We start from the raw sequence: 18,785 nt of genomic DNA on the forward strand, positions 1-18,785 counted from the left end.
ATATTTTTTTAGGAATATTATGTTAAAATTAATTATAAGGATGTTTTTGAAACACACAATAGTTTTGGTGGCAATTTTAATATTTTGTAAAATGTAGTGGCTAATATTATAAAAGTTTTTCAGTGATAATTATGTAAATATTCTTAAAAAGAATTGTTTAAGGAAATGGATCTTCTAGTTAATCTCTATTACGTAAATATGGGCCGGGCCCTATCTCCAAAGTCGGTATCTATAAAATCTTCTTAATAAATATATATATAATCTCAAAGCTTCTTCAGTTCTTCTCTATCGACCGCGAAATCATGGTGTTCGTACGAACCCTCGACGGCAAAACCCTAACCCTAGACCTCAACCCCACCTGCACCTCCCTCTCAGCTCTCAAGATCGCCATCGAATCCCGCTCCGGCGTCCCCGTCCACCTCCAGCGCCTCTTCCTTTCCTCTCGCCGCCTCTCCTCCTCCGGTGCCGACGAATCCATCACCCTGTCATCCCTCTCCGTCCTCACTAAGTCAACCCTGACCCTCCATCTCCCCCTCCTCGGCGGCATGCAGGCTCCCGCCGGCCCTTCTCGCCCCGTCCGCTATGAATTCCTCAACTCCAAGCCCCCTCCCAACTATGTCGCGGGTCTCGGGCGTGGGGCCACTGGGTTCACCACTCGATCCGATATCGGTCCGGCCCGTGCCGCCCCCGACCTCCCCGACCGCTCTGCCGCCGCCCTCGGTGCCCCCGCCGCAGCGCCGGCGGGCCGAGGACGTGGGAAGGGCCCTGGCGAAGAGGAGGACGAGGAGGAAGCCGACGACAAGGGCTACGATGAGAACCAGAAGTTTGACGAGTTTGAGGGCAACGACGTCGGGCTCTTTGCGTCGGCCGAGTACGATGAGGATGACAAGGAAGCAGACGCCGTGTGGGAAAGCATCGATAAACGGATGGACTTGCGGAGGAAGGATCGCAGGGAAGCTAGGTTGAAGCAAGAAATCGAGAAGTACCGAGCTTCGAACCCTAAGATTACAGAGCAGTTCGCTGATTTGAAGCGGAAGCTCACAGATATGACACCGGATCAGTGGGAGAGCATACCGGAGATTGGGGATTATTCTTTGAGGAACAAGAAGAAGCGGTTCGAAAGCTTCGTGCCAGTTCCAGACACGCTTCTTGAGAAGGCAAGGCAGGAGCAGGAGCATGTTACAGCCCTTGATCCAAAGAGCCGAGCGGCTGGGGGAACGGAGACCCCGTGGTCACAGACTCCGGTCACAGATCTCACTGCTGTTGGCGAGGGGAGGGGCACTGTGCTATCGCTTAAATTGGATCGCCTATCTGATTCTGTATCGGGGCTGACGGTTGTGGATCCAAAGGGTTATCTGACAGATCTAAAAAGCATGAAGATCACAAGTGATGCGGAGATCTCGGATATCAAGAAGGCTAGGCTGTTACTCAAGTCAGTGACGCAGACTAACCCGAAACATCCACCTGGATGGATTGCAGCTGCAAGGCTGGAGGAGGTCGCTGGGAAGATCCAGGCTGCGAGGCAGTTGATTCAGAAGGGGTGTGAGGAGTGCCCTAAAAATGAGGACGTGTGGTTAGAAGCTTGCAGATTGGCTAGCCCGGATGAGGCAAAGGCAGTGATTGCAAGAGGAGTGAAGGCTATTCCCATTTCTGTGAAGCTGTGGATGCAGGCTGCCAAGCTGGAGAACAGTGATGTGAATAAGAGTAGGGTATTGAGGAAAGGATTGGAACATATTCCTGATTCAGTGAGGCTGTGGAAGGCTGTCGTCGAGCTAGCAAATGAGGAGGATGCAAGACTCTTGCTCCATAGGGCTGTGGAGTGCTGCCCACTTCATGTTGAGCTGTGGCTTGCTCTTGCGAGACTGGAGACATACGAACAGGCGAAGAAGGTACTCAACAAGGCAAGGGAGAAGCTTTCAAAGGAGCCTGCAATTTGGATCACTGCTGCAAAGCTTGAGGAGGCTAATGGCAATACCCAATCAGTTACAAAGGTGATCGAAAGAGGTATAAGATCTTTGCAAAGGGAAGGATTGGATATTGATAGAGAGGGTTGGATGAAGGAAGCAGAAGCCGCTGAACGGGCTGGGTCAATTCTGACTTGCCAGGCCATAATTAAGAACACAATTGGTGTTGGGGTTGAGGAAGAAGATAGGAAGCGAACTTGGGTTGCTGATGCAGAGGAGTGCAAGAAGCGTGGTTCCATTGAGACAGCTCGGGCTATATATGCACATGCACTTAGTGTGTTCCTGACCAAGAAGAGCATATGGCTCAAGGCTGCTCAACTTGAGAAGAGCCATGGGACTAGGGAATCTCTTGATGCCCTCCTAAGGAAAGCAGTTACCTACAGGCCGCAGGCTGAGGTTTTATGGCTTATGGGTGCAAAGGAGAAATGGCTAGCAGGAGATGTCCCTGCAGCTCGGGCGATTCTCCAGGAGGCATATGCGGCAATTCCCAATTCGGAGGAGATATGGTTGGCTGCTTTTAAGCTTGAATTTGAGAACCATGAGCCAGAAAGAGCAAGGATGCTTTTGGCCAAGGCCAGGGAGAGAGGAGGAACTGAGAGGGTGTGGATGAAATCTGCTATTGTTGAGAGGGAACTAGGGAACACTACCGAGGAGAGGAGGTTGCTGGAGGAAGGATTGAAGTTGTACCCTTCATTTTTCAAGTTATGGTTGATGCTTGGACAGATGGAGGATCGGCTTGGTGGAGGAGACAAGGCGAAGGTAACTTATGAAAATGGCTTGAAGAACTGCCCAAATTGTATTCCTCTTTGGCTCTCGCTTGCTAACTTAGAAGAGAAGATGAGCGGTCTGAGCAAAGCTCGCGCTGTTCTCACTATGGCAAGAAAGAAGAATCCTCAGAACCCAGAACTTTGGCTTGCAGCTATTCGTGCTGAGTCCAGGCATGGGAACAAAAAGGAGGCCGATGCATTAATGGCAAAAGCATTGCAGGAATGCCCAACAAGTGGGATTCTGTGGGCGGCTTCTATCGAGATGGTTCCACGGCCTCAACGCAAAACAAAAAGTGCAGATGCTCTCAAACGGTGTGATCATGATCCGCATGTCATTGCAGCTGTGGCAAAACTATTTTGGCTGGATAGGAAGGTTGAAAAGGCAAGGAACTGGTTCAACAGGGCAGTTACTCTTGCTCCTGATATTGGAGATTTCTGGTCATTATATTATAAATTTGAACTTCAGCATGGTAATGAGGATACTCAAAAGGATGTCTTGAAAAGATGCATTGCGGCAGAGCCAAAGCATGGTGAGAGATGGCAAACAATCTCCAAAGCTGTGGAAAACTCCCATCTGCCAATTGAATCCATCCTAAAGAAAGCAGTAGTTGCACTGGGTAAAGAGGAGAACTCTGCTATAGCAGATGGCATCAAGGCCTAAATATTACTGATCTGCAGCTGTTATTCCTAGGAACTGGTACTTATTCTGGTTAGATGTTTCCTCATGTTTTATGTGACTTTCTGTTGTCTATAAGAATTGTCCGCTAAAGTTCTATTGCTACAGTTTCCCATAGAACTTTCTTCCCTTGGAAATGTTATTGCTTCGAAGTAAGAATGTATTATAGGTGATTGTGAATGTAGGGCTTATTTGGTGTTTATAGATTAGGATCCATATGTTGAGATTTTCCGTTCTGGCCTTCTACTTTCTGCAATATAAGTTATTATGTGTTTGCTACTGTCCAGTGGGTATTGTTAGGATATGTGATTTTACTAGCTTGATAACGCACATTGTATTGTCATCATGGTTAATGTTTTGTCAGTGATCTTTTAATATAAGTTCTTCCATTTTGCACGCACTTTCTGGTCACCAAAAATATAGTTATTTTGAAAATGTTGTTACTAATTTGCAATCTTTCAAAATCACTTCTAGTATTTATTTTTCTGCATTTCTTATGTATGTTTTTCAGTTAATGTCTTATTGGCCCTTCATAGATTGATTAAATTTTTTTTTTCTAATTACTGGAACAGGTCTGATTTTTAGACATACTTGATGTTGTTGCGGCTCAAAAAGGGTTATGATTTAAATGATCTGGTTAGAAGGATACCGACCAGCTATAGGTGATAAGATCTCTTGAGAGTTGTTCTTCTTTTACATGTATATTTCTCTCAACTGTTGGCATACACTAATAACGAAAAAAAGGGCACTGTCCTGTAAGATCCAATTTCACAGATGAGGCCCTTGAAACTTTTATCTTCAATTTTTTTATTTTTTATTTACTTGTGTTGGCCATGGCCATGTCGGTATCGACCCTTGTAGTAGTAGGTATTTCCATGTGCTGAATTTGTCTGCAATTTGAATTATTATGTCAGGCATAAATTTTAGGTGCAGAAGGCATGTAAAGTCAGTTATTGCCTGCCCTACTTGATTTTGCTGTTGCCTATAAGAAGATGTTACTCATGTTTAGCTAACTATAATTTATCTTTTGATATTTTTAGCACTCTTGTATTTCTACCTGCTCCAAGAAATTCTATAAGGTGGGTTCTAGTGCAAAATGATATGGTGCCTAGAAGTTAGAAGAAGCATTATAAATCCTGAAGTGAGGAAGCAAATGTCATGCAACAAGTAGCATACTGGAACTAAAAAAAAGGAAAACTACAATCAGATGTCCTTAATTGTATATTCTTTTTTTATTATATAGCGTCAAATTTGTTGACAAAGGTGCTCAACAGAGTGCAAGGGTTTGCTATTAGAAATGTCAATGCTCAGAAAGTGGGGTAATATATATCACTGCAGAAACCGAGAGATCAGCACAGATAGATTGTCATACTACTGAAACCTCTCTATTTGCCTGTTGGTCTCACATGGAATACATGGCTTAATTTGTGAGATGAGATATGATTATAATGCATAACTGTGATCCTTTTGTTGATTATTACTTACTAGCAATGTAGTGAGGAGGAAAAGGGACATTACGTGCAAATTAGTTGTATTGGTATATTATGTTCTTCAATCTAGTTCTACCTCATGAAATTTATGGAGCATACATGATTGTTGCAGTGGCAAAGATTTAAAAAGTGGCTCCTGTTGCTTGGATAAATATGAAATTTATGTTCTCCGAAGAGGAGGAATATGTAAGTTGATTCTTTATGTTATTAACTATACATTCATTTCTGAATGGACTAACAATGAATTCTGTCTCTCTTTGTAATCAGTTGAGTTATAGGAAATGCAAAGCTAAACTAGTCTTTGTGTACGTTCGGTCACCAGATGTGTCTAAACTTTTACAGGGAGCATTACTTTAGATCATGATTGTCCAGTGGAAGGATATGAAATGAGGTGAAATATGGTATTTGGAGGTAAACTCCTAACGTTCCACTTTCCTTAACCCCCCGAGGGGGAAGCAAAGCAGGGGGGAAGTATTCATTTTGTTTCTTTCTTCCTGGCGTAGTTGATCCTATATTTTGCCTGACATTGAAACCACCTGTTCAAATTGGTGGATCTTATATATATGGTTCATTCATTTAAAGTGAATTAATGTCTTGAGATAAAGGTAACTGAAAATTTTCCAAGTAGGTTATTTTTAGGACTTGATTGCGTTCTGTGTTAACTACTGCAGCTTAAAGGTCCACCTCGGATAGGAACCATCTGAATCTTCTAATCAGTGTGCTACTTACTCATTAGTCATTCTCTGTGCTACTACTTTAAAATGTAATCTTGTTTTGCTTTTGAACAAAAAAATATAGAGATGTGTTGTATAGTATTTACTGTTGACTTTTAAGCTCAATATAAAAATACGAGCTGGAGATGGATGGAATTACAATTTCTTTATTGTTGTAAACGCAGCCAATTATTGGTAATTATTACATCAGTAATCCTACAAAGTGGTCGGTGGATCTATCATTATTATTCTTGAGTCTCTTTTCCCTTTGTCCTCCCGGAGTTATTTTGAAGCATTCGGAGTTTATTTAGTTTGTTGTGTCTAGGAATGCTGCATCTTTTTCGGTGCCATGATATCAGCAGTCTGCATTGTAGAGATATCCTCTGCCACTGCCACTGCCAGGGGAAACTCTTACATTCCTTCCTGAGATATGCATAAAGCTTGGGATACTTCTTGGCTACATCTCGAAGTATGCTTTCTCAGGCCTCTCAAAGCATATGAACTGGAGCATATTGCTCGGTGTGAGTATCTTCCGTTCTTTCTTTATTGGATTCACGATATTTGTCATCCTAGAATCCCCAGGTGGCTGGTGATGCAGAAGAGAGTTGAGGAGGCATAGTCAATTTAGTTATTGATAACCGAGAATGAGGAAGCCGAGGATGAGAGGCCGATGTAGATAGAAGAAGCTGCTGGCATTTTAAATGCAGCGAAAAAGTTCGAGGAAACCTCTGTTTGGAAGGAGCTCCTGAATCGTTCTCCTCCAGTGCGTCGGCTGTTGTTGGCTGGCTGTGGCATTCAAATCTTCCAACAGAAGCACTGGTATTGATGCCATTGTTTATTATAGCCCAAGGATATTTTAGCAATGTGGGATTGAGATGGATAAGGAGATCCTTGCCGCAACTGTAGCTGTTGTCTTTACCAAGACTATGTTTATCTTGGCTGCACTATTTCTCATTAATAGAGTTGGAAGAAAGCCGCTTCTATATATTAGCACGATTGGAATGACGGTATGTTTGTCTGTTTTGGGCATTGCTGTTACGTTGCGGCAACATGGATAATGGATTGCGACTGATTTCTCTAGCAATTGGCATTGAACTAGCAATTTGGGCAGTCTGTGGGAAAATGTAGCATCTTTTTCAGTGGGCATAGGACCAATATGTTGGGTTCTCTCTTCTGAGATATTTCCTCTCAGATTACGAGCTCAGCCCTCAGCACTTGGCCAGGTAGGCGGCGGAGTGAGCAGCAAGCCTGGTCCTCCATGTCCTTCCTATCGGTAATCTTCTTTGTGTTTTTTCTACAGTCTTAGCTCTCTCTCTCTCTGTAGTATCTTGTGGACATCTGCGTTCCTGAAACCAAATGGAAAACTTTGGAGCAGATTGAGATACCAAAGAGGAGTTATGGAGCATTGCCATCCAACGAAAATCCACTATTGTGCTGTCTGATCCACCACCTTATGTAACCCAATACTCTTTCACAAGAGAAAGAAAAATGACTACAATGGTGTTTCAAAATACTTTTTTAGCCTAGATGATGCATCAATGATCGCAGTATTATCAGATACATCAAAGTAAACGCTCACTACCTGGAAAATGAAGATTCTTCCCTTCCAAGTGATTTGTTTCTGAATACATCAAACCATTTCAAGTCAAACTTTGTTTGCGCTCTCTTTTCCCTCTCCTCCTACAAAGCCGGAAGTCGTCGCTCTCGTTCCCGATTAAAGAAAGCATAAAAGAGTTCCAGGGGCGGCATCTCCGATAAGAATCCACTCCGATCCTTTAATTTATCCCCCTCTTGTGCGTATTTTTTTATTTTTCTTACCAGTTTAGACTTGAGATCCAAATGGAAGTCCACTCCTTATTCCTACGCCAAATTCCTCTCTTTCTCGTCTCCCCCCATCACCGATATAGAGAAACCGGGACATGGGTTTGTTCGATATCGAAGCTATCAGAAACGAGTCGAAATCTCCGGCGCTTGGGGGCCAAGTCAAGTATCGGAGGGTCGAAGGCGAGGAAGAGGAGCAGGAGGCGGAGAAAGGGGAAGGAGAAGCCTCGGGGTGGAGGTGGGGAAGGAAGAGTGATAGCAAGAAGTATGTCTATGCCTGCGCCGTCTTTGCTTCGCTTAATTCCATCCTTCTCGGATATGGTAAAGCTTTATTTCATCCTTATCGTCACAATAATAGTTAGTTTGTATATCGAAGGATTAATTCTTGTACTTTTAAAAAGGCTCCCAAAATTTGATCCTTTTTTCCTAAAAAATAAGAAAACGTGATAATAGATGAAGATGATCCTGAATAAGGAGGGTTGCTGATATACTGATCATCCTGAATAAAATTAAAAAGACGGCTTTTTCTCTAACCCTCAAAAGGATTCAGGAAAGTAACTTTCTTGCTAATTTTTGGGTAAAAATTTATTTGGTCGACGTTCTGTGATCATGAAGTGTAAGCATAGACAAGGTCGTATGAAGAATTGCTTCTCTTCTGCAGACATAGGTGTGATGAGTGGAGCTATTCTCTTCATTCAGAAGGATCTTGGCATAACCGAAGTGCAAGAAGAAGTACTGGTCGGCTGCTTGAGCATCGTCTCTCTTTTAGGTAGTTTAGCCGGCGGGAGGACCTCGGACGCCATCGGCAGGAAATGGACCATGGGCTTAGCTGCCATTGTCTTCCAGACTGGTGCTGCTATCATGGCTTTCGCTCCTTCTTTCCTTGCACTAATTGTCGGCAGACTACTAGCCGGTGTCGGTATCGGATTCGGGGTCATGATCGCCCCTGTCTACATCGCGGAAATATCCCCTGCCGTCGCCCGAGGATCTCTCACATCATTCCCTGAGATCTTCATCAATCTTGGAATCCTCCTTGGTTACATCTCCAACTACGCTTTCTCAGGCCTTCCTGAGCATATCAACTGGAGGATAATGCTAGGTGCAGGAATTCTTCCCTCCATCTTCATTGCCTTTGCACTGTTTGTTATACCCGAATCTCCGAGGTGGCTGGTAATGCAGAAGCGCGTCAAAGACGCGCGTTCCGTGCTGTTAAAGATCAATGAGAGCGAGGTGGAGGCGGAAGAGAAGTTGTCTGAGATAAAGGAAGCTGCTGGTGTTGCAAATGCTGCGAAGAGTGAGGAGAAGGCAGTGTGGAGGGAGCTCTTCAATCCTTCCCCTTCGCTGTGCCGGATGCTGATCACCGGATGTGGCATCCAATGCTTTCAACAAATCACTGGCATCGACGCCACCGTCTATTATAGCCCAGCGATATTTCGCGATGCAGGGATCGAATCTGATAAGAAGATCCTCGCTGCAACTGTTGCTGTTGGATTTACCAAGACTGTGTTCATCCTGGTTGCAATCTTGCTGATAGATAGGATTGGTAGGAAGCCACTGCTGTATGTTAGCACAGTTGGGATGACTGCATGCTTGTTTCTTCTTGGCATTGCACTTACTCACCAACATGGATCAGGATTGGTTCCACCAGGAGTTGGAATTCGGCTGGCGATTTGGGCTGTCTGCGGTAACGTCGCCTTCTTTTCGATCGGAATTGGCCCGATTTGCTGGGTGCTGACATCTGAAATATTTCCTCTGAGATTAAGAGCTCAGGCTTCTGCACTTGGAGCAGTGGGGAATAGAGTGAGCAGTGGCCTAGTTGCAATGTCCTTCTTGTCTGTGTCACATAGGATCTCAGTAGCAGGCACCTTCTATATTTTCTCTGCTATCTCTGCTCTCTCTGTGGTGTTTGTGTACAAGTTTGTTCCTGAAACCAAAGGGAAATCTTTGGAGCAGATTGAGATGCTGTTTCAGAGAAGAATGGAAGACCAAGGAGGTGAAGTGCAGCTTGGAGATGTGCAGCTTCTGCTCAGAGAGGAATGACACTGACTCACTTGGTCTGTTATAGGAGTCCCCACTTTACAATGCAAGATCCTCTGATGTTTCCAGTCAAAATTTATATCGAATTTTGTCTGAGTTTATTTACTAGACAAATCTAACAGTCCTTCTCTTCTTAATATTATTACATCAAAGAAATCTAATTTGATAGGCATCCCTGTGCTCCTGATTACAATTTTATTAAAGCTTTCCATTCTTTCCATTTTATTAAAATTTTATACCATGACTTTTGTTGAATAATCTAACCTCCTTAGCTATAAATTTCTTTCTAAAATATTTATTAGTGTCATACGATTCATAATTTTACTCTTATTTTAAAGAAAAATTAAGAGTAGAGTAGGTCATTTGATAGTTTTATTACAAAAAAAACGAGAGAATGCAAATGGAAATATGCAATAGTTTAATCTAAATACTTCCTAATTGATGGTTGCTGGTCATAAACAAACACATATTACCTTCCTAAAACCTTTTAAATATCTAACTACCCATTCGGTCAAATGTTATCAACAATCAAGAGAAATCACGTGGCCTGCAATGGCTTAAAATAAAATTAAAAAAATTCATCTATATTTAATCTCTTCTTACTCCAAAACTCCACAGGAGAGAGAAACAGAGAGCAAGAGAGAAGCTAATGGAGCAGAAGATTGAACACAGTTACCTCCAAATCAGAGGTCTCAACCTCCACATAACCCACACCGGAAAAGGTCAGTCTCCTTTTTTTTCCTAGCTCTTTCTTCTCAGCACTACGGAAGACTTATTTGTTTGTGTGGGTGGATTTAGGGGAATTGGGCACTGTGGTGTTCCTCCATGGGTTTCCAGAGATTTGGTACTCATGGAGGCATCAAATGATTGCCGTCGCCGGAGCTGGATTCCGAGCAGTCGCCCCCGATTTCCGAGGCTACGGCCTCTCCGACCAGCCGCCGGAACCGGAGAAGGCATCTGGGGAGGATCTTGTTGCTGATCTCCTTGGCATTCTTGATGCTCTTTCGATATCAAAGGTGTCATTTTTTTACTGCCTTCGTTTTTACCTGTATTCTAAATCTTTTAACCCGGGTACTGGTCTTTTAGACAAAATGGATGGTAGCAGTAGAACTCAACTGGGTTATTGGGTCATTGGGCGTTGGTATCATCTTCGTGCTTGTTTCTCTGCTAAAAAGTTCATTAGGGTCCAATTTGGACATCTGGTTGGTGGAACTCGGTACTGATTTTCTTGCTAAAATCGACCTAGTTTGTTGATTTTTGGTCGGAAATTTTCTGAGATTTTATTAGCTTTATTCATGAATTCTAACATTTAAGTATCCGCCAAAAGCTGAAACTTTGCCTACTTTCATGTTTCATAACTGACCAAAAGCTTAAATCAACCACTTGAGAAAAGAATTATGATCAATATTGATTCTATTCCATCTCAAAGAACAAGGTGGAATAGAATTCATTTCAGTTGCATTTTAGTTTCATCTCTCATAAGCTATTTGACCTTTTATTTTAAGAACTTGATTGCATTCAGCAAATTCAACATAAATAAGACCAATGATGGTCATTTCAATTCTATCTTTATCAGCCTCCAGAAGAGCAACTTTTTGCAATTTTAACCAATATTTCTATACAAAATTCTTTGATTACTAGCTGATGACATCTTCTTTATTGATCATTTCACTTGGTTGAAAGGCCTTCTTAGTAGGAAAAGATTTTGGAGCCATGCCAGCATATGGATTTGCTATCTGTCACCCAGATCGTGTGTGTGGTGTCATAACTTTGGGTATACCTTTCTCTCCGACTTCCTTCTCCTTTGGGTCACTACCAGAAGGGTTCTACATATCGAGGTGGCAGGTAATACTTGATTCAGATGCAACAGAACTTCTACATATTTTTGGCATCCAATTGTCTACTATGATCTTTTGTTCTTCCATAGGAGCCAGGGAGAGCAGAGGCTGACTTTGGCAGGTTCGACGTCAAGAGAGTCGTGCGCACCATCTATGTTCTCTTCTCTAGAAGTGAAATTCCAATAGCTGAGGAGGGTCAGGAGATCATGGACCTAGCTGATTCATCGACACCTTTGCCTGAGTGGTTCACTGATGAGGATCTTGCTGTTTATGCAGCTCTTTATGAGAAATCTGGGTTCCGATATCCACTACAGATGCCATATAGGTAATTTGTAAGAGCTTGAATAAGTACCCTGTTAGTTCTCATCAACCTTCTGAGTCAATCTGGTTACGTGTGTTCTTGGATAGGGTATTGCCGAACTTTCAAAACATAGCTGATCCAAAAGTTGGAGTTCCTGCACTGCTGATCATGGGAGAAAAAGATTATGTCTTCAAGATTCCTGGCATGGAGGACTATATAAGGAGTGGAATGGTGAAGAAATTTGTCCCTGATCTTGAGATCATCTACATGCCAGAAGGATCTCATTTTGTTCAGGAGCAGTCCCCTGATCAGGTGAACCAGTTTATTCTCACCTTTCTGAAGAACCACTCTGTAGTAGCATAGGATAAGGACTTGAGTGTTGTTTGTGGTGAATGAAACCTCTCATATGCAGTTGATTGAGAAAGAGGTATTAAGCAATGCACTTTATTAGATACTTGAGATATATATTGAAAGCCATCTTTCTGTGATTGAAGAAAGGAAAAACATTGGCCATAATGTTTCCTGAGTTTGTTTATTGGAGAAAACTAAGAGCTGCAATTATGCACATCTTTCCTTCAAATGTTGATTGCTCCTGTTCCATGGTCTTAAAACATCTGAATCCAAGTTCAAAGAAGCTATTTATAAGTAGTATTACAGGGGAGAAATGGTCTAAAACTTGATACAGAAGTAATAATGTCTGGATGTTTGAGACTAATCTAGGTGATGTCCATATGTAATACAAGTTGTTTTGAATAGAATTATATCCATTGTGCAAGGAGTTGAGCCTATTTTGACTTGAGTCAAACCGATGATGAGGCAATCCATCTTGATTCATAGTCATTACAGTAGTCTAACGGTTGAATCTTACCGATTTAAGACAGAGGTCATGACCATGAGCGCAATCTCTTATAAACGTTATTATAATCCGTTTCGATTCTTAGAAGACCTAGTCCGGTAACCTAATTATACAACCTATTATATATCAGAAAAGTTTAGTCCATTTATTAAAACACTATAAGCTTATTATCTATTAAAAAAAATAAAGATTGTGTGAAGGTTAGATTTGTCAAACTTGAATTGATTGCAGTTAAATTAAATTGAGTCGATTAAATGTCTCAACCAAGCTTTGAATATTTACATCGTGATTCACGACGTAAAAATTTTAATCTTCTTACAAGAATTAGATAAATATCATCGAACTCAAAAAAGTCTCATCTACTCCACGCCAAAGATGATTCGGTACAACACACCAACGTGGTAACTAAACCATCCTAACTGTGCTGCTTTCCCTCACGCCAACCACGTGGCACCAGAGAACAGTGAAACCCACCATCAATCTTGCCATCCACGTGGCATCACCAGCTGCGGAGTTACTACTGCCGATGCCGTTGCCAACGAGGCGCCTAAATTCCGGTAACCCAACTCACCGTTCCCCACCACGTTGGCCCCTCGGCTCGGATCGGATCGGCTTTAAGATTTGGTGGACCGCGTTTGCTGGAAATGCGGGATGGTGTCGGGGTAAATTTGGCATAAGGGAATAATCTGGAGCCGTTGGATTTAAGGCGGACGGTAAGATCTGGTTGGTTCTGACGCGGTGGTCCAACGCATGATGATTCGGAACATAAAGAAAGGGTGGGGCCTGGATGAGTGGTGAGAGCGCGTGCCGACCGTACGATGCGACGAGGAGGGAGGTGCACCGCAGCGCTTACACTGGTGCAGAGGGGCATCAGAACAGGTGCCCCCAGGGGCCCACAGATCGTACAAATCAGACGGCTGTGATGGAGTTTACAGACAAAAGGATCTCCTGTTGGGTAGTGCATGCTTCTGCCACCAATCTTGGATTTATATGGTGTGGCAAGAGTGTGGATATCTACCTCCACCTACGTGTTTATTTTGGAGAATTTTATTTTTATTTATTTTGTAAATCATCCCCTATCTTTTTAGAAATTTTAATTTTTATTTAACACCGTAATATTATTTTGACTGACTAGTATTGACTAAATTATTAAAATATCCTCACCTCCTCATCTTATGTTTCCTATTCTCTATCATTTTCCTCTAACCACCTCCTCCTACCGTTTTCATCTCCACCACCTTATCTCGTATTCCCTCTCCTCCGCCTCTTCTATCTATCCTTACTTTGATCATGGGTTTCTCGGAGAAGATAGAGCAAACCGAGCATCTCAACCAACTCCGAATTGAGAATTAAAACCTTCGACTTGGGCATGATGATGTGTGAGAATGATGAGAAAGATGGGAAAAAAAAGATGAAAAAGGCATGAATATTTTATGTATTTTATAAATTATTTAGTATATGATAATACTATATTTTTTTTTATTAGTACCGTTTAAGTTAACTCATAGTGTTAAATAAAAATTATACAAAAAAAATAGAATCAAAATATAAAATCCTTAAAGACATAATATGAATCATAAAATAGTTGCATGGTAAGTGGAGATCAATGGAGGCGGCCTTGGTGGTAGGCCATGGGAGTTGAAGGGGACAAAACTACTTATATGGTACTACCAAAAACAGTCCGGTGGGAATTAAGCTCGTCTCTAAGACTATCAATCACCCTACCTTTTCTATCCCTAATTATGCTTTAGAGTGCTTATATATGCTTATTATATATTTGATACTTTGCTTAATTGTAGTTTAGCCTATGTTCAACCAAGTGTAGAGCTTGCGTCCAAAGTTGTCGCTCAATTTTCCTCATTTTCTTTTATGTATCAAATTATAATTGATCTTTAAAATTGAATACAATGATCAATCTATAAACTCTTCATCAAAAGAACTTTCCATACCATGATGCCCATGCATTTCCTTTTGAGTAGTGCTACGGATCCACGGTTGGTCTGTATGATTAGTTAAATCCACCGCACAGAATCACATCAGTAGTATTCATAAGAACACTACCTCAATCATCTTCTTCTACTTTACTACACGTAGCTCTGAAAGAATCATTGACAGGCCTAACTAAACAGATAAAAGGTCAATACGGATGGGTCCTTTACTGGGTCTAATCAGGCATGCTTAGGCTTATGCTCGACATCCTAACAGAGATTCTATATATGCAGGTGATCTAAGTAAGTATATCAAAGCTCATCATATGCTTGCTTATCACACAGTGTGGGAAGGATATTTGACGTTGAAGGCCTATTACCAACGAACTGCATGGTGCTAAAATATATCCTGTGTGTTGGAAATGTCACCACTTTACTTATGATTGTTATCTATTCGATAACAATATTGTAATAAAGCTAGCTAGCTTTATTATAATAAAGTAAATTATTAGGCATTGTTATGTGTCGTGGGACTTTGAAGAGTAAGGTAAGTAGATAGTGTTAACCTAATGATCGGGTTAAATTATATCTACTTATCAAATGGTAGTATATGATGTGAATTTCTTTTAAAAGTAGAGGCCTTTTATTTCTAAATTAAAAAAGAAGAGGGTTTTATTTATAATACAGTCAAAATATGGGGTGTTATTTGTAACTTTCTCTATGATTATTATTATTATTATTATTATTATTATTATTGTTATTTTGACTATAGAGGGTCTCTTTGCATGGCTGGACCAGCATAACTCTAACGTGCTGCGCGGGCTTTGGCTTGGAAACCAGCCAAGCCAAGATCACGTCGTGCAACTGCTCACGTTTCCTTCTCTCTCTTCACTCGGTTGGCTTCTTTTCCTCTCCCAGGAAAGGTTTCCTCTTGGCAACTCGTCGCCATTATTGATCATTTGAACTCCCCCCTGACCATTCCCTTCTTCCCCAGAAAACTCAAATCACTCTATTTTCTTCTCACAAGAAGTCAACGACAATCTAATGGTGATGAGAAAAGAAGCATCTTTCGTTCTCTTCTACTAATAGTAGTAGTAGTAGTACTACTACTACTTGCAGTAGTGGAACCTCTCCTTCCTCTCAAATGTCGAAGGCAAGGAGGCCCCTTTCCCTCCTCATAACCATCCCCTCCTCCATTGTGGCCTTCTCCTTCTTCTTCCTCTTCCTCGCTTGCAATGGCTTCGGCCTCTGCATCGCCGGCGACGCCATCTGCCGTCCTCTCCGAGACCCACTTCCGAAAACCTCGTCTTTACTCTCCCTACAGGAAGAAACCCAACTCTCCAGCCCCAAATCCAACCAAAGTTCTCACCTTGCCCAAGATTCCAGTGATGGTTATCTCCTTCCCAACTCCTCTGCGCTTCCCAGGGGAGTAGCAAAGTGGTGGAGGAGGAGCAATGTCCTTCCCAGGCTCCTGCGTCCTAATTCTCCATCACGACGGTTTTCCACGAGAGCCTCGGAGTTTTTGAATTGGTCCAGTCCCTCGAATTCACCTTGCACGATCCAGTTCTTCATGACTTGGTTCTCCCCCTTGGAAGATTTCGGCCCCCGGGAGTTATTTGTGATGGAGAGCTTGTTTAAATCCCATCAAAATGCCTGCTTGCTTATAGTTTCCAGCACATTGGATTCTCCCAAAGGCACCCAATTGTTAAAACCATTCAAAGATAGGGGCTTTAAGGTTGCCGCTTTGGCCCCGGACTTTGCCTATCTCCTTAAGAACACACCTGCTCAAGCTTGGTTCGCTCGGCTCCGAAGAGGTGAAGTCAACCCCGGAGACGTCTCCCTCGGCCAGAATTTATCCAATTTGATCCGACTAGTGCTCCTTTACAAGTATGGCGGTGTCTACATTGACGCAGATGTTATAATCATGAGAAGCTTCCATGGTCTAAGGAATGCCATCGGAGCACAGACAGCTGTCGCCGCAACCGGGAACTGGAGCCGGTTGAACAACGCCGTCATGGTGTTCGACGAGAAGCATCCTCTCCTGCGAGAGTTCATCGAGGAGTTTGCAACGACCTTCGATGGGAACAAGTGGGGTCACAATGGACCTTACCTTGTGTCCAGGGTGGTGGAGAGAGTGGAATCAAGGCAGGGTTTTGAATTCAGTATACTCCCGCCTGTGGCATTCTATCCAGTGGACTGGAGCAGGATAGGTGGGTTGTTTCAGGGACCCAAAGGTGGTAAACATTCCCAGTGGGTGTCAATGAAGCTTAATTGGATTAGAAAACAAAGCTTTGCTGTTCATCTCTGGAACAGGCGAAGTAGGAGGATTAAGGTGGAGGAAGGAAGCATTATAGGAAGAATAATATCGGATTGCTGTGTGTTCTGCAACTTTTCACTACATACAGTGTGAAATGGTAATGAAATTTCTCAGTATATAAATGCAACGCAGCCTAGCTCTGAATGAGAGCAACAAAAATTAGGACAAGAATTTGGTCCTCTCTTTGGTTAGTCTTCTTCTGACAGTGGAATTGTAACAAGAGAAAATCTATATGGGTATAGCATAACTCTTGTTTTTTGTTCTATAGCATAACTCTTCCAGGAAATTTATTGTATTTATAGACCAGAGGCTTTAACAATATAGGTTTAAGATAGTCAAGTCAGGTATACCCAAATTTGAAACATTGTATTTATAGACTAGATGCTATTAAATAATATAGTTTCGTAATAGGTGATTCAGATATGATGGTCCTGAAAAAAAATTGTAGAGAAGACCAAACCTTTAGTACTTGCTCATATATGCTTCATAAGGAAGGAGACGATGAGCTGGTTTACATGGTCAGGGAATTGCTCTTGAACAAAATGGGATCCTTCAGGGATGAAAGTGATCTCCAGATCTGGAGCGAAGTTCCTCACCATTCCACTGCTAATGTAGTCCTCCACCTTCGGAAATTTGATAAAGTAATCTTTTTCTCCCATGATCAGAAACATTGGAACTTCAAATTTTGGATTGCTTATGCTTGGATTCTTAGCGACAGTCCTACAAAATGAAATTGACTATGTTAAACTGAAATTCTAGTAGAATAACTTGCCCACTTCTGGTACAACTTTATATAGCACTCGCCTATATGGAATTTGGAGTGGAACAGTGAAACCAGATTTCTCATAAAGAGCAGCATACATTGCAAGATCTTCATCAGTAAACCACCAAGGCAGAGGTGTTGACGAGTTGGCGAGGTCCATGATCTCCTGGCCCTCCTTGGCTATCGGGACCTCACTTCGAGAGAAGAGGATATAAATCGTGCGAAGAACTCTCTCGACACTGAACCGACCGAAGTCTGCCTCTGCTCGCCCTGGCTCCTGTGGAAGAACACAAGAATTAGACAGCTGCATTTGATAGGTAAGAAATTGCGTATTCAAGATACTGAATTAGTGAATTCTTCCATTACCCTCCATCTACATATGTAGAAGCCTTCTGGGAGGGAATTGCAGAAGCTGGAGACAGTCGGAGGCACACCCAAGGTTACGACTCCCAACACCTTGTCCGAGTGATAAAGAGCGAGATCAAACACTGGTTTTGCGCCAAAATCCTTTGCGACAAAGAAAGCCTTTTGACCACCAAGATCATTGTGTTTGAGACAAACATTGCATCAGATTGATTACTTCAGTAGAATAACAACATGGACTATGAAAAAATGATACCTTTGGAATGTGAAAAGAGTCGAGGATGGCTAGGAGATCAGCGACGAGGTCCTCCCATGAAAAATTCTCCAGGTTTGATGGCTGCTGGGAGAGGCCAAAGCCACGAAGGTCGGGGGCAATTGCACGGAATCCAGCCTCAGCTGCTGCGACCATTTGGTGCCTCCAGGAATACCATATCTCAGGGAAGCCATGAACAAACACCACAGTACCCAATTCCCCTGCAGCACAAGAACACATACACACAGATAACAAAATAACGCAGCAGACTTGAATGCAAGGAAGAAGGGAAAGAAAAAAAAAAGTATAAGATTGCACGTTACTGACCTGTTCCTATGTGAGCAATATGGAGGCTGAGGCCTCTAATTTTCAAGTATGAATGATCTATCTTCTTCTCCATATCCTGCTGCTTGGGCAGATGAGATCTAGAACCTCCTTTGAAGAGTGGCTTCCAAAGTCAACATCTACCAACTTTTCTCAACAAACAAACCAACAAAAGAAATCCAAAGTCGAAAGCCCACGTAAGCATGACTGAGCATGACAGTGTTTCTTTGTGTTGGTTTTAGTATGTCATAATTTTCATGTATCATTTCACGTGAAAATTAATAGCCGTAACCTGTTTAAAAGTGCATAGCAACTTTAAAGCAGGAATTGGAGAATACTCAACAAGCTCATATCTGAAACCAGGGCAATCATGC

The 18,785-nt window shown here is 42.3% G+C and overlaps 5 protein-coding genes and 1 pseudogene across 6 annotated transcripts; 5 read left to right on the forward strand and 1 right to left on the reverse strand.

Moving 5' to 3' along the window:
- The first annotated feature begins 283 nt into the window (after positions 1-283).
- On the forward strand, positions 284-4,120 carry LOC140766581 (protein STABILIZED1). Its single transcript, XM_073106003.1, has 2 exons — positions 284-3,428; positions 3,980-4,120. Exon 1 carries the CDS (start codon positions 303-305, stop codon positions 3,390-3,392), a length of 3,090 nt encoding a protein of 1,029 aa, XP_072962104.1. The 5' UTR covers positions 284-302; the 3' UTR covers positions 3,393-3,428; positions 3,980-4,120.
- A 930-nt stretch (positions 4,121-5,050) lies between these two features.
- LOC140766825 (probable polyol transporter 4) lies at positions 5,051-6,916 on the forward strand (annotated as a pseudogene).
- A 613-nt stretch (positions 6,917-7,529) lies between these two features.
- Positions 7,530-9,670, forward strand: LOC140766584 (probable polyol transporter 4). The gene is made up of 2 exons (XM_073106005.1): positions 7,530-7,752; positions 8,093-9,670. The coding sequence occupies exons 1-2, from the start codon at positions 7,530-7,532 to the stop codon at positions 9,469-9,471; spliced, it is 1,602 nt and encodes a 533-aa protein (XP_072962106.1). The 3' UTR covers positions 9,472-9,670.
- Positions 9,671-10,086: 416 nt separating this feature from the next.
- On the forward strand, positions 10,087-12,187 carry LOC140766587 (epoxide hydrolase 1-like). Its single transcript, XM_073106009.1, has 5 exons — positions 10,087-10,190; positions 10,267-10,484; positions 11,152-11,313; positions 11,396-11,631; positions 11,715-12,187. The coding sequence occupies exons 1-5, from the start codon at positions 10,118-10,120 to the stop codon at positions 11,968-11,970; spliced, it is 945 nt and encodes a 314-aa protein (XP_072962110.1). The 5' UTR covers positions 10,087-10,117; the 3' UTR covers positions 11,971-12,187.
- Positions 12,188-12,332: 145 nt separating this feature from the next.
- Positions 12,333-16,802, forward strand: LOC140766585 (uncharacterized protein At4g19900-like). The gene has a single exon (XM_073106006.1). The coding sequence runs from the start codon at positions 15,536-15,538 to the stop codon at positions 16,799-16,801; it is 1,266 nt and encodes a 421-aa protein (XP_072962107.1). The 5' UTR covers positions 12,333-15,535; the 3' UTR covers position 16,802.
- A 188-nt stretch (positions 16,803-16,990) lies between these two features.
- LOC140766588 (epoxide hydrolase 1-like) lies at positions 16,991-18,652 on the reverse strand. Of its 2 annotated transcripts, none has more exons than XM_073106011.1 (5): positions 18,415-18,652; positions 18,091-18,308; positions 17,838-17,996; positions 17,570-17,748; positions 16,991-17,428 (listed from the first exon to the last, which is right to left on the reverse strand). In XM_073106011.1, the coding sequence occupies exons 1-5, from the start codon at positions 18,485-18,487 to the stop codon at positions 17,182-17,184; spliced, it is 876 nt and encodes a 291-aa protein (XP_072962112.1). In that variant the 5' UTR covers positions 18,488-18,652; the 3' UTR covers positions 16,991-17,181. The 2 variants fall into 2 exon arrangements, with proteins under 2 accessions (XP_072962112.1, XP_072962111.1); XM_073106010.1 differs by having other exon boundaries at positions 16,998-17,428; positions 17,513-17,748.
- Positions 18,653-18,785: the final 133 nt, after the last annotated feature.

Source organism: Typha angustifolia, chromosome 9 (genome assembly GCF_048772165.1).
Source record: "Typha angustifolia cultivar Huaian chromosome 9, ASM4877216v1, whole genome shotgun sequence".
Lineage (NCBI taxonomy): Eukaryota > Viridiplantae > Streptophyta > Magnoliopsida > Poales > Typhaceae > Typha > Typha angustifolia.

Coding starts and splice junctions, on each gene's coding strand:
- LOC140766581 (XM_073106003.1), top strand. CDS start 303: ATGGTGTTCGTACGAACCCTCGACGGCAAAACCCTAACCCTAGACCTC.
- LOC140766584 (XM_073106005.1), top strand. CDS start 7,530: ATGGGTTTGTTCGATATCGAAGCTATCAGAAACGAGTCGAAATCTCCG. Junction 7,753..8,092: donor TTCCATCCTTCTCGGATATG/GTAAAGCTTTAT, acceptor TCTCTTCTGCAG/ACATAGGTGTGATGAGTGGA.
- LOC140766587 (XM_073106009.1), top strand. CDS start 10,118: ATGGAGCAGAAGATTGAACACAGTTACCTCCAAATCAGAGGTCTCAAC. Junction 11,314..11,395: donor TCTACATATCGAGGTGGCAG/GTAATACTTGAT, acceptor GTTCTTCCATAG/GAGCCAGGGAGAGCAGAGGC. Junction 11,632..11,714: donor CCACTACAGATGCCATATAG/GTAATTTGTAAG, acceptor GTTCTTGGATAG/GGTATTGCCGAACTTTCAAA.
- LOC140766585 (XM_073106006.1), top strand. CDS start 15,536: ATGTCGAAGGCAAGGAGGCCCCTTTCCCTCCTCATAACCATCCCCTCC.
- LOC140766588 (XM_073106010.1), bottom strand. CDS start 18,487: ATGGAGAAGAAGATAGATCATTCATACTTGAAAATTAGAGGCCTCAGC. Junction 18,309..18,414: donor TATTGCTCACATAGGAACAG/GTCAGTAACGTG, acceptor CTTGTGCTGCAG/GGGAATTGGGTACTGTGGTG. Junction 17,997..18,090: donor ACTCTTTTCACATTCCAAAG/GTATCATTTTTT, acceptor GGTGGTCAAAAG/GCTTTCTTTGTCGCAAAGGA.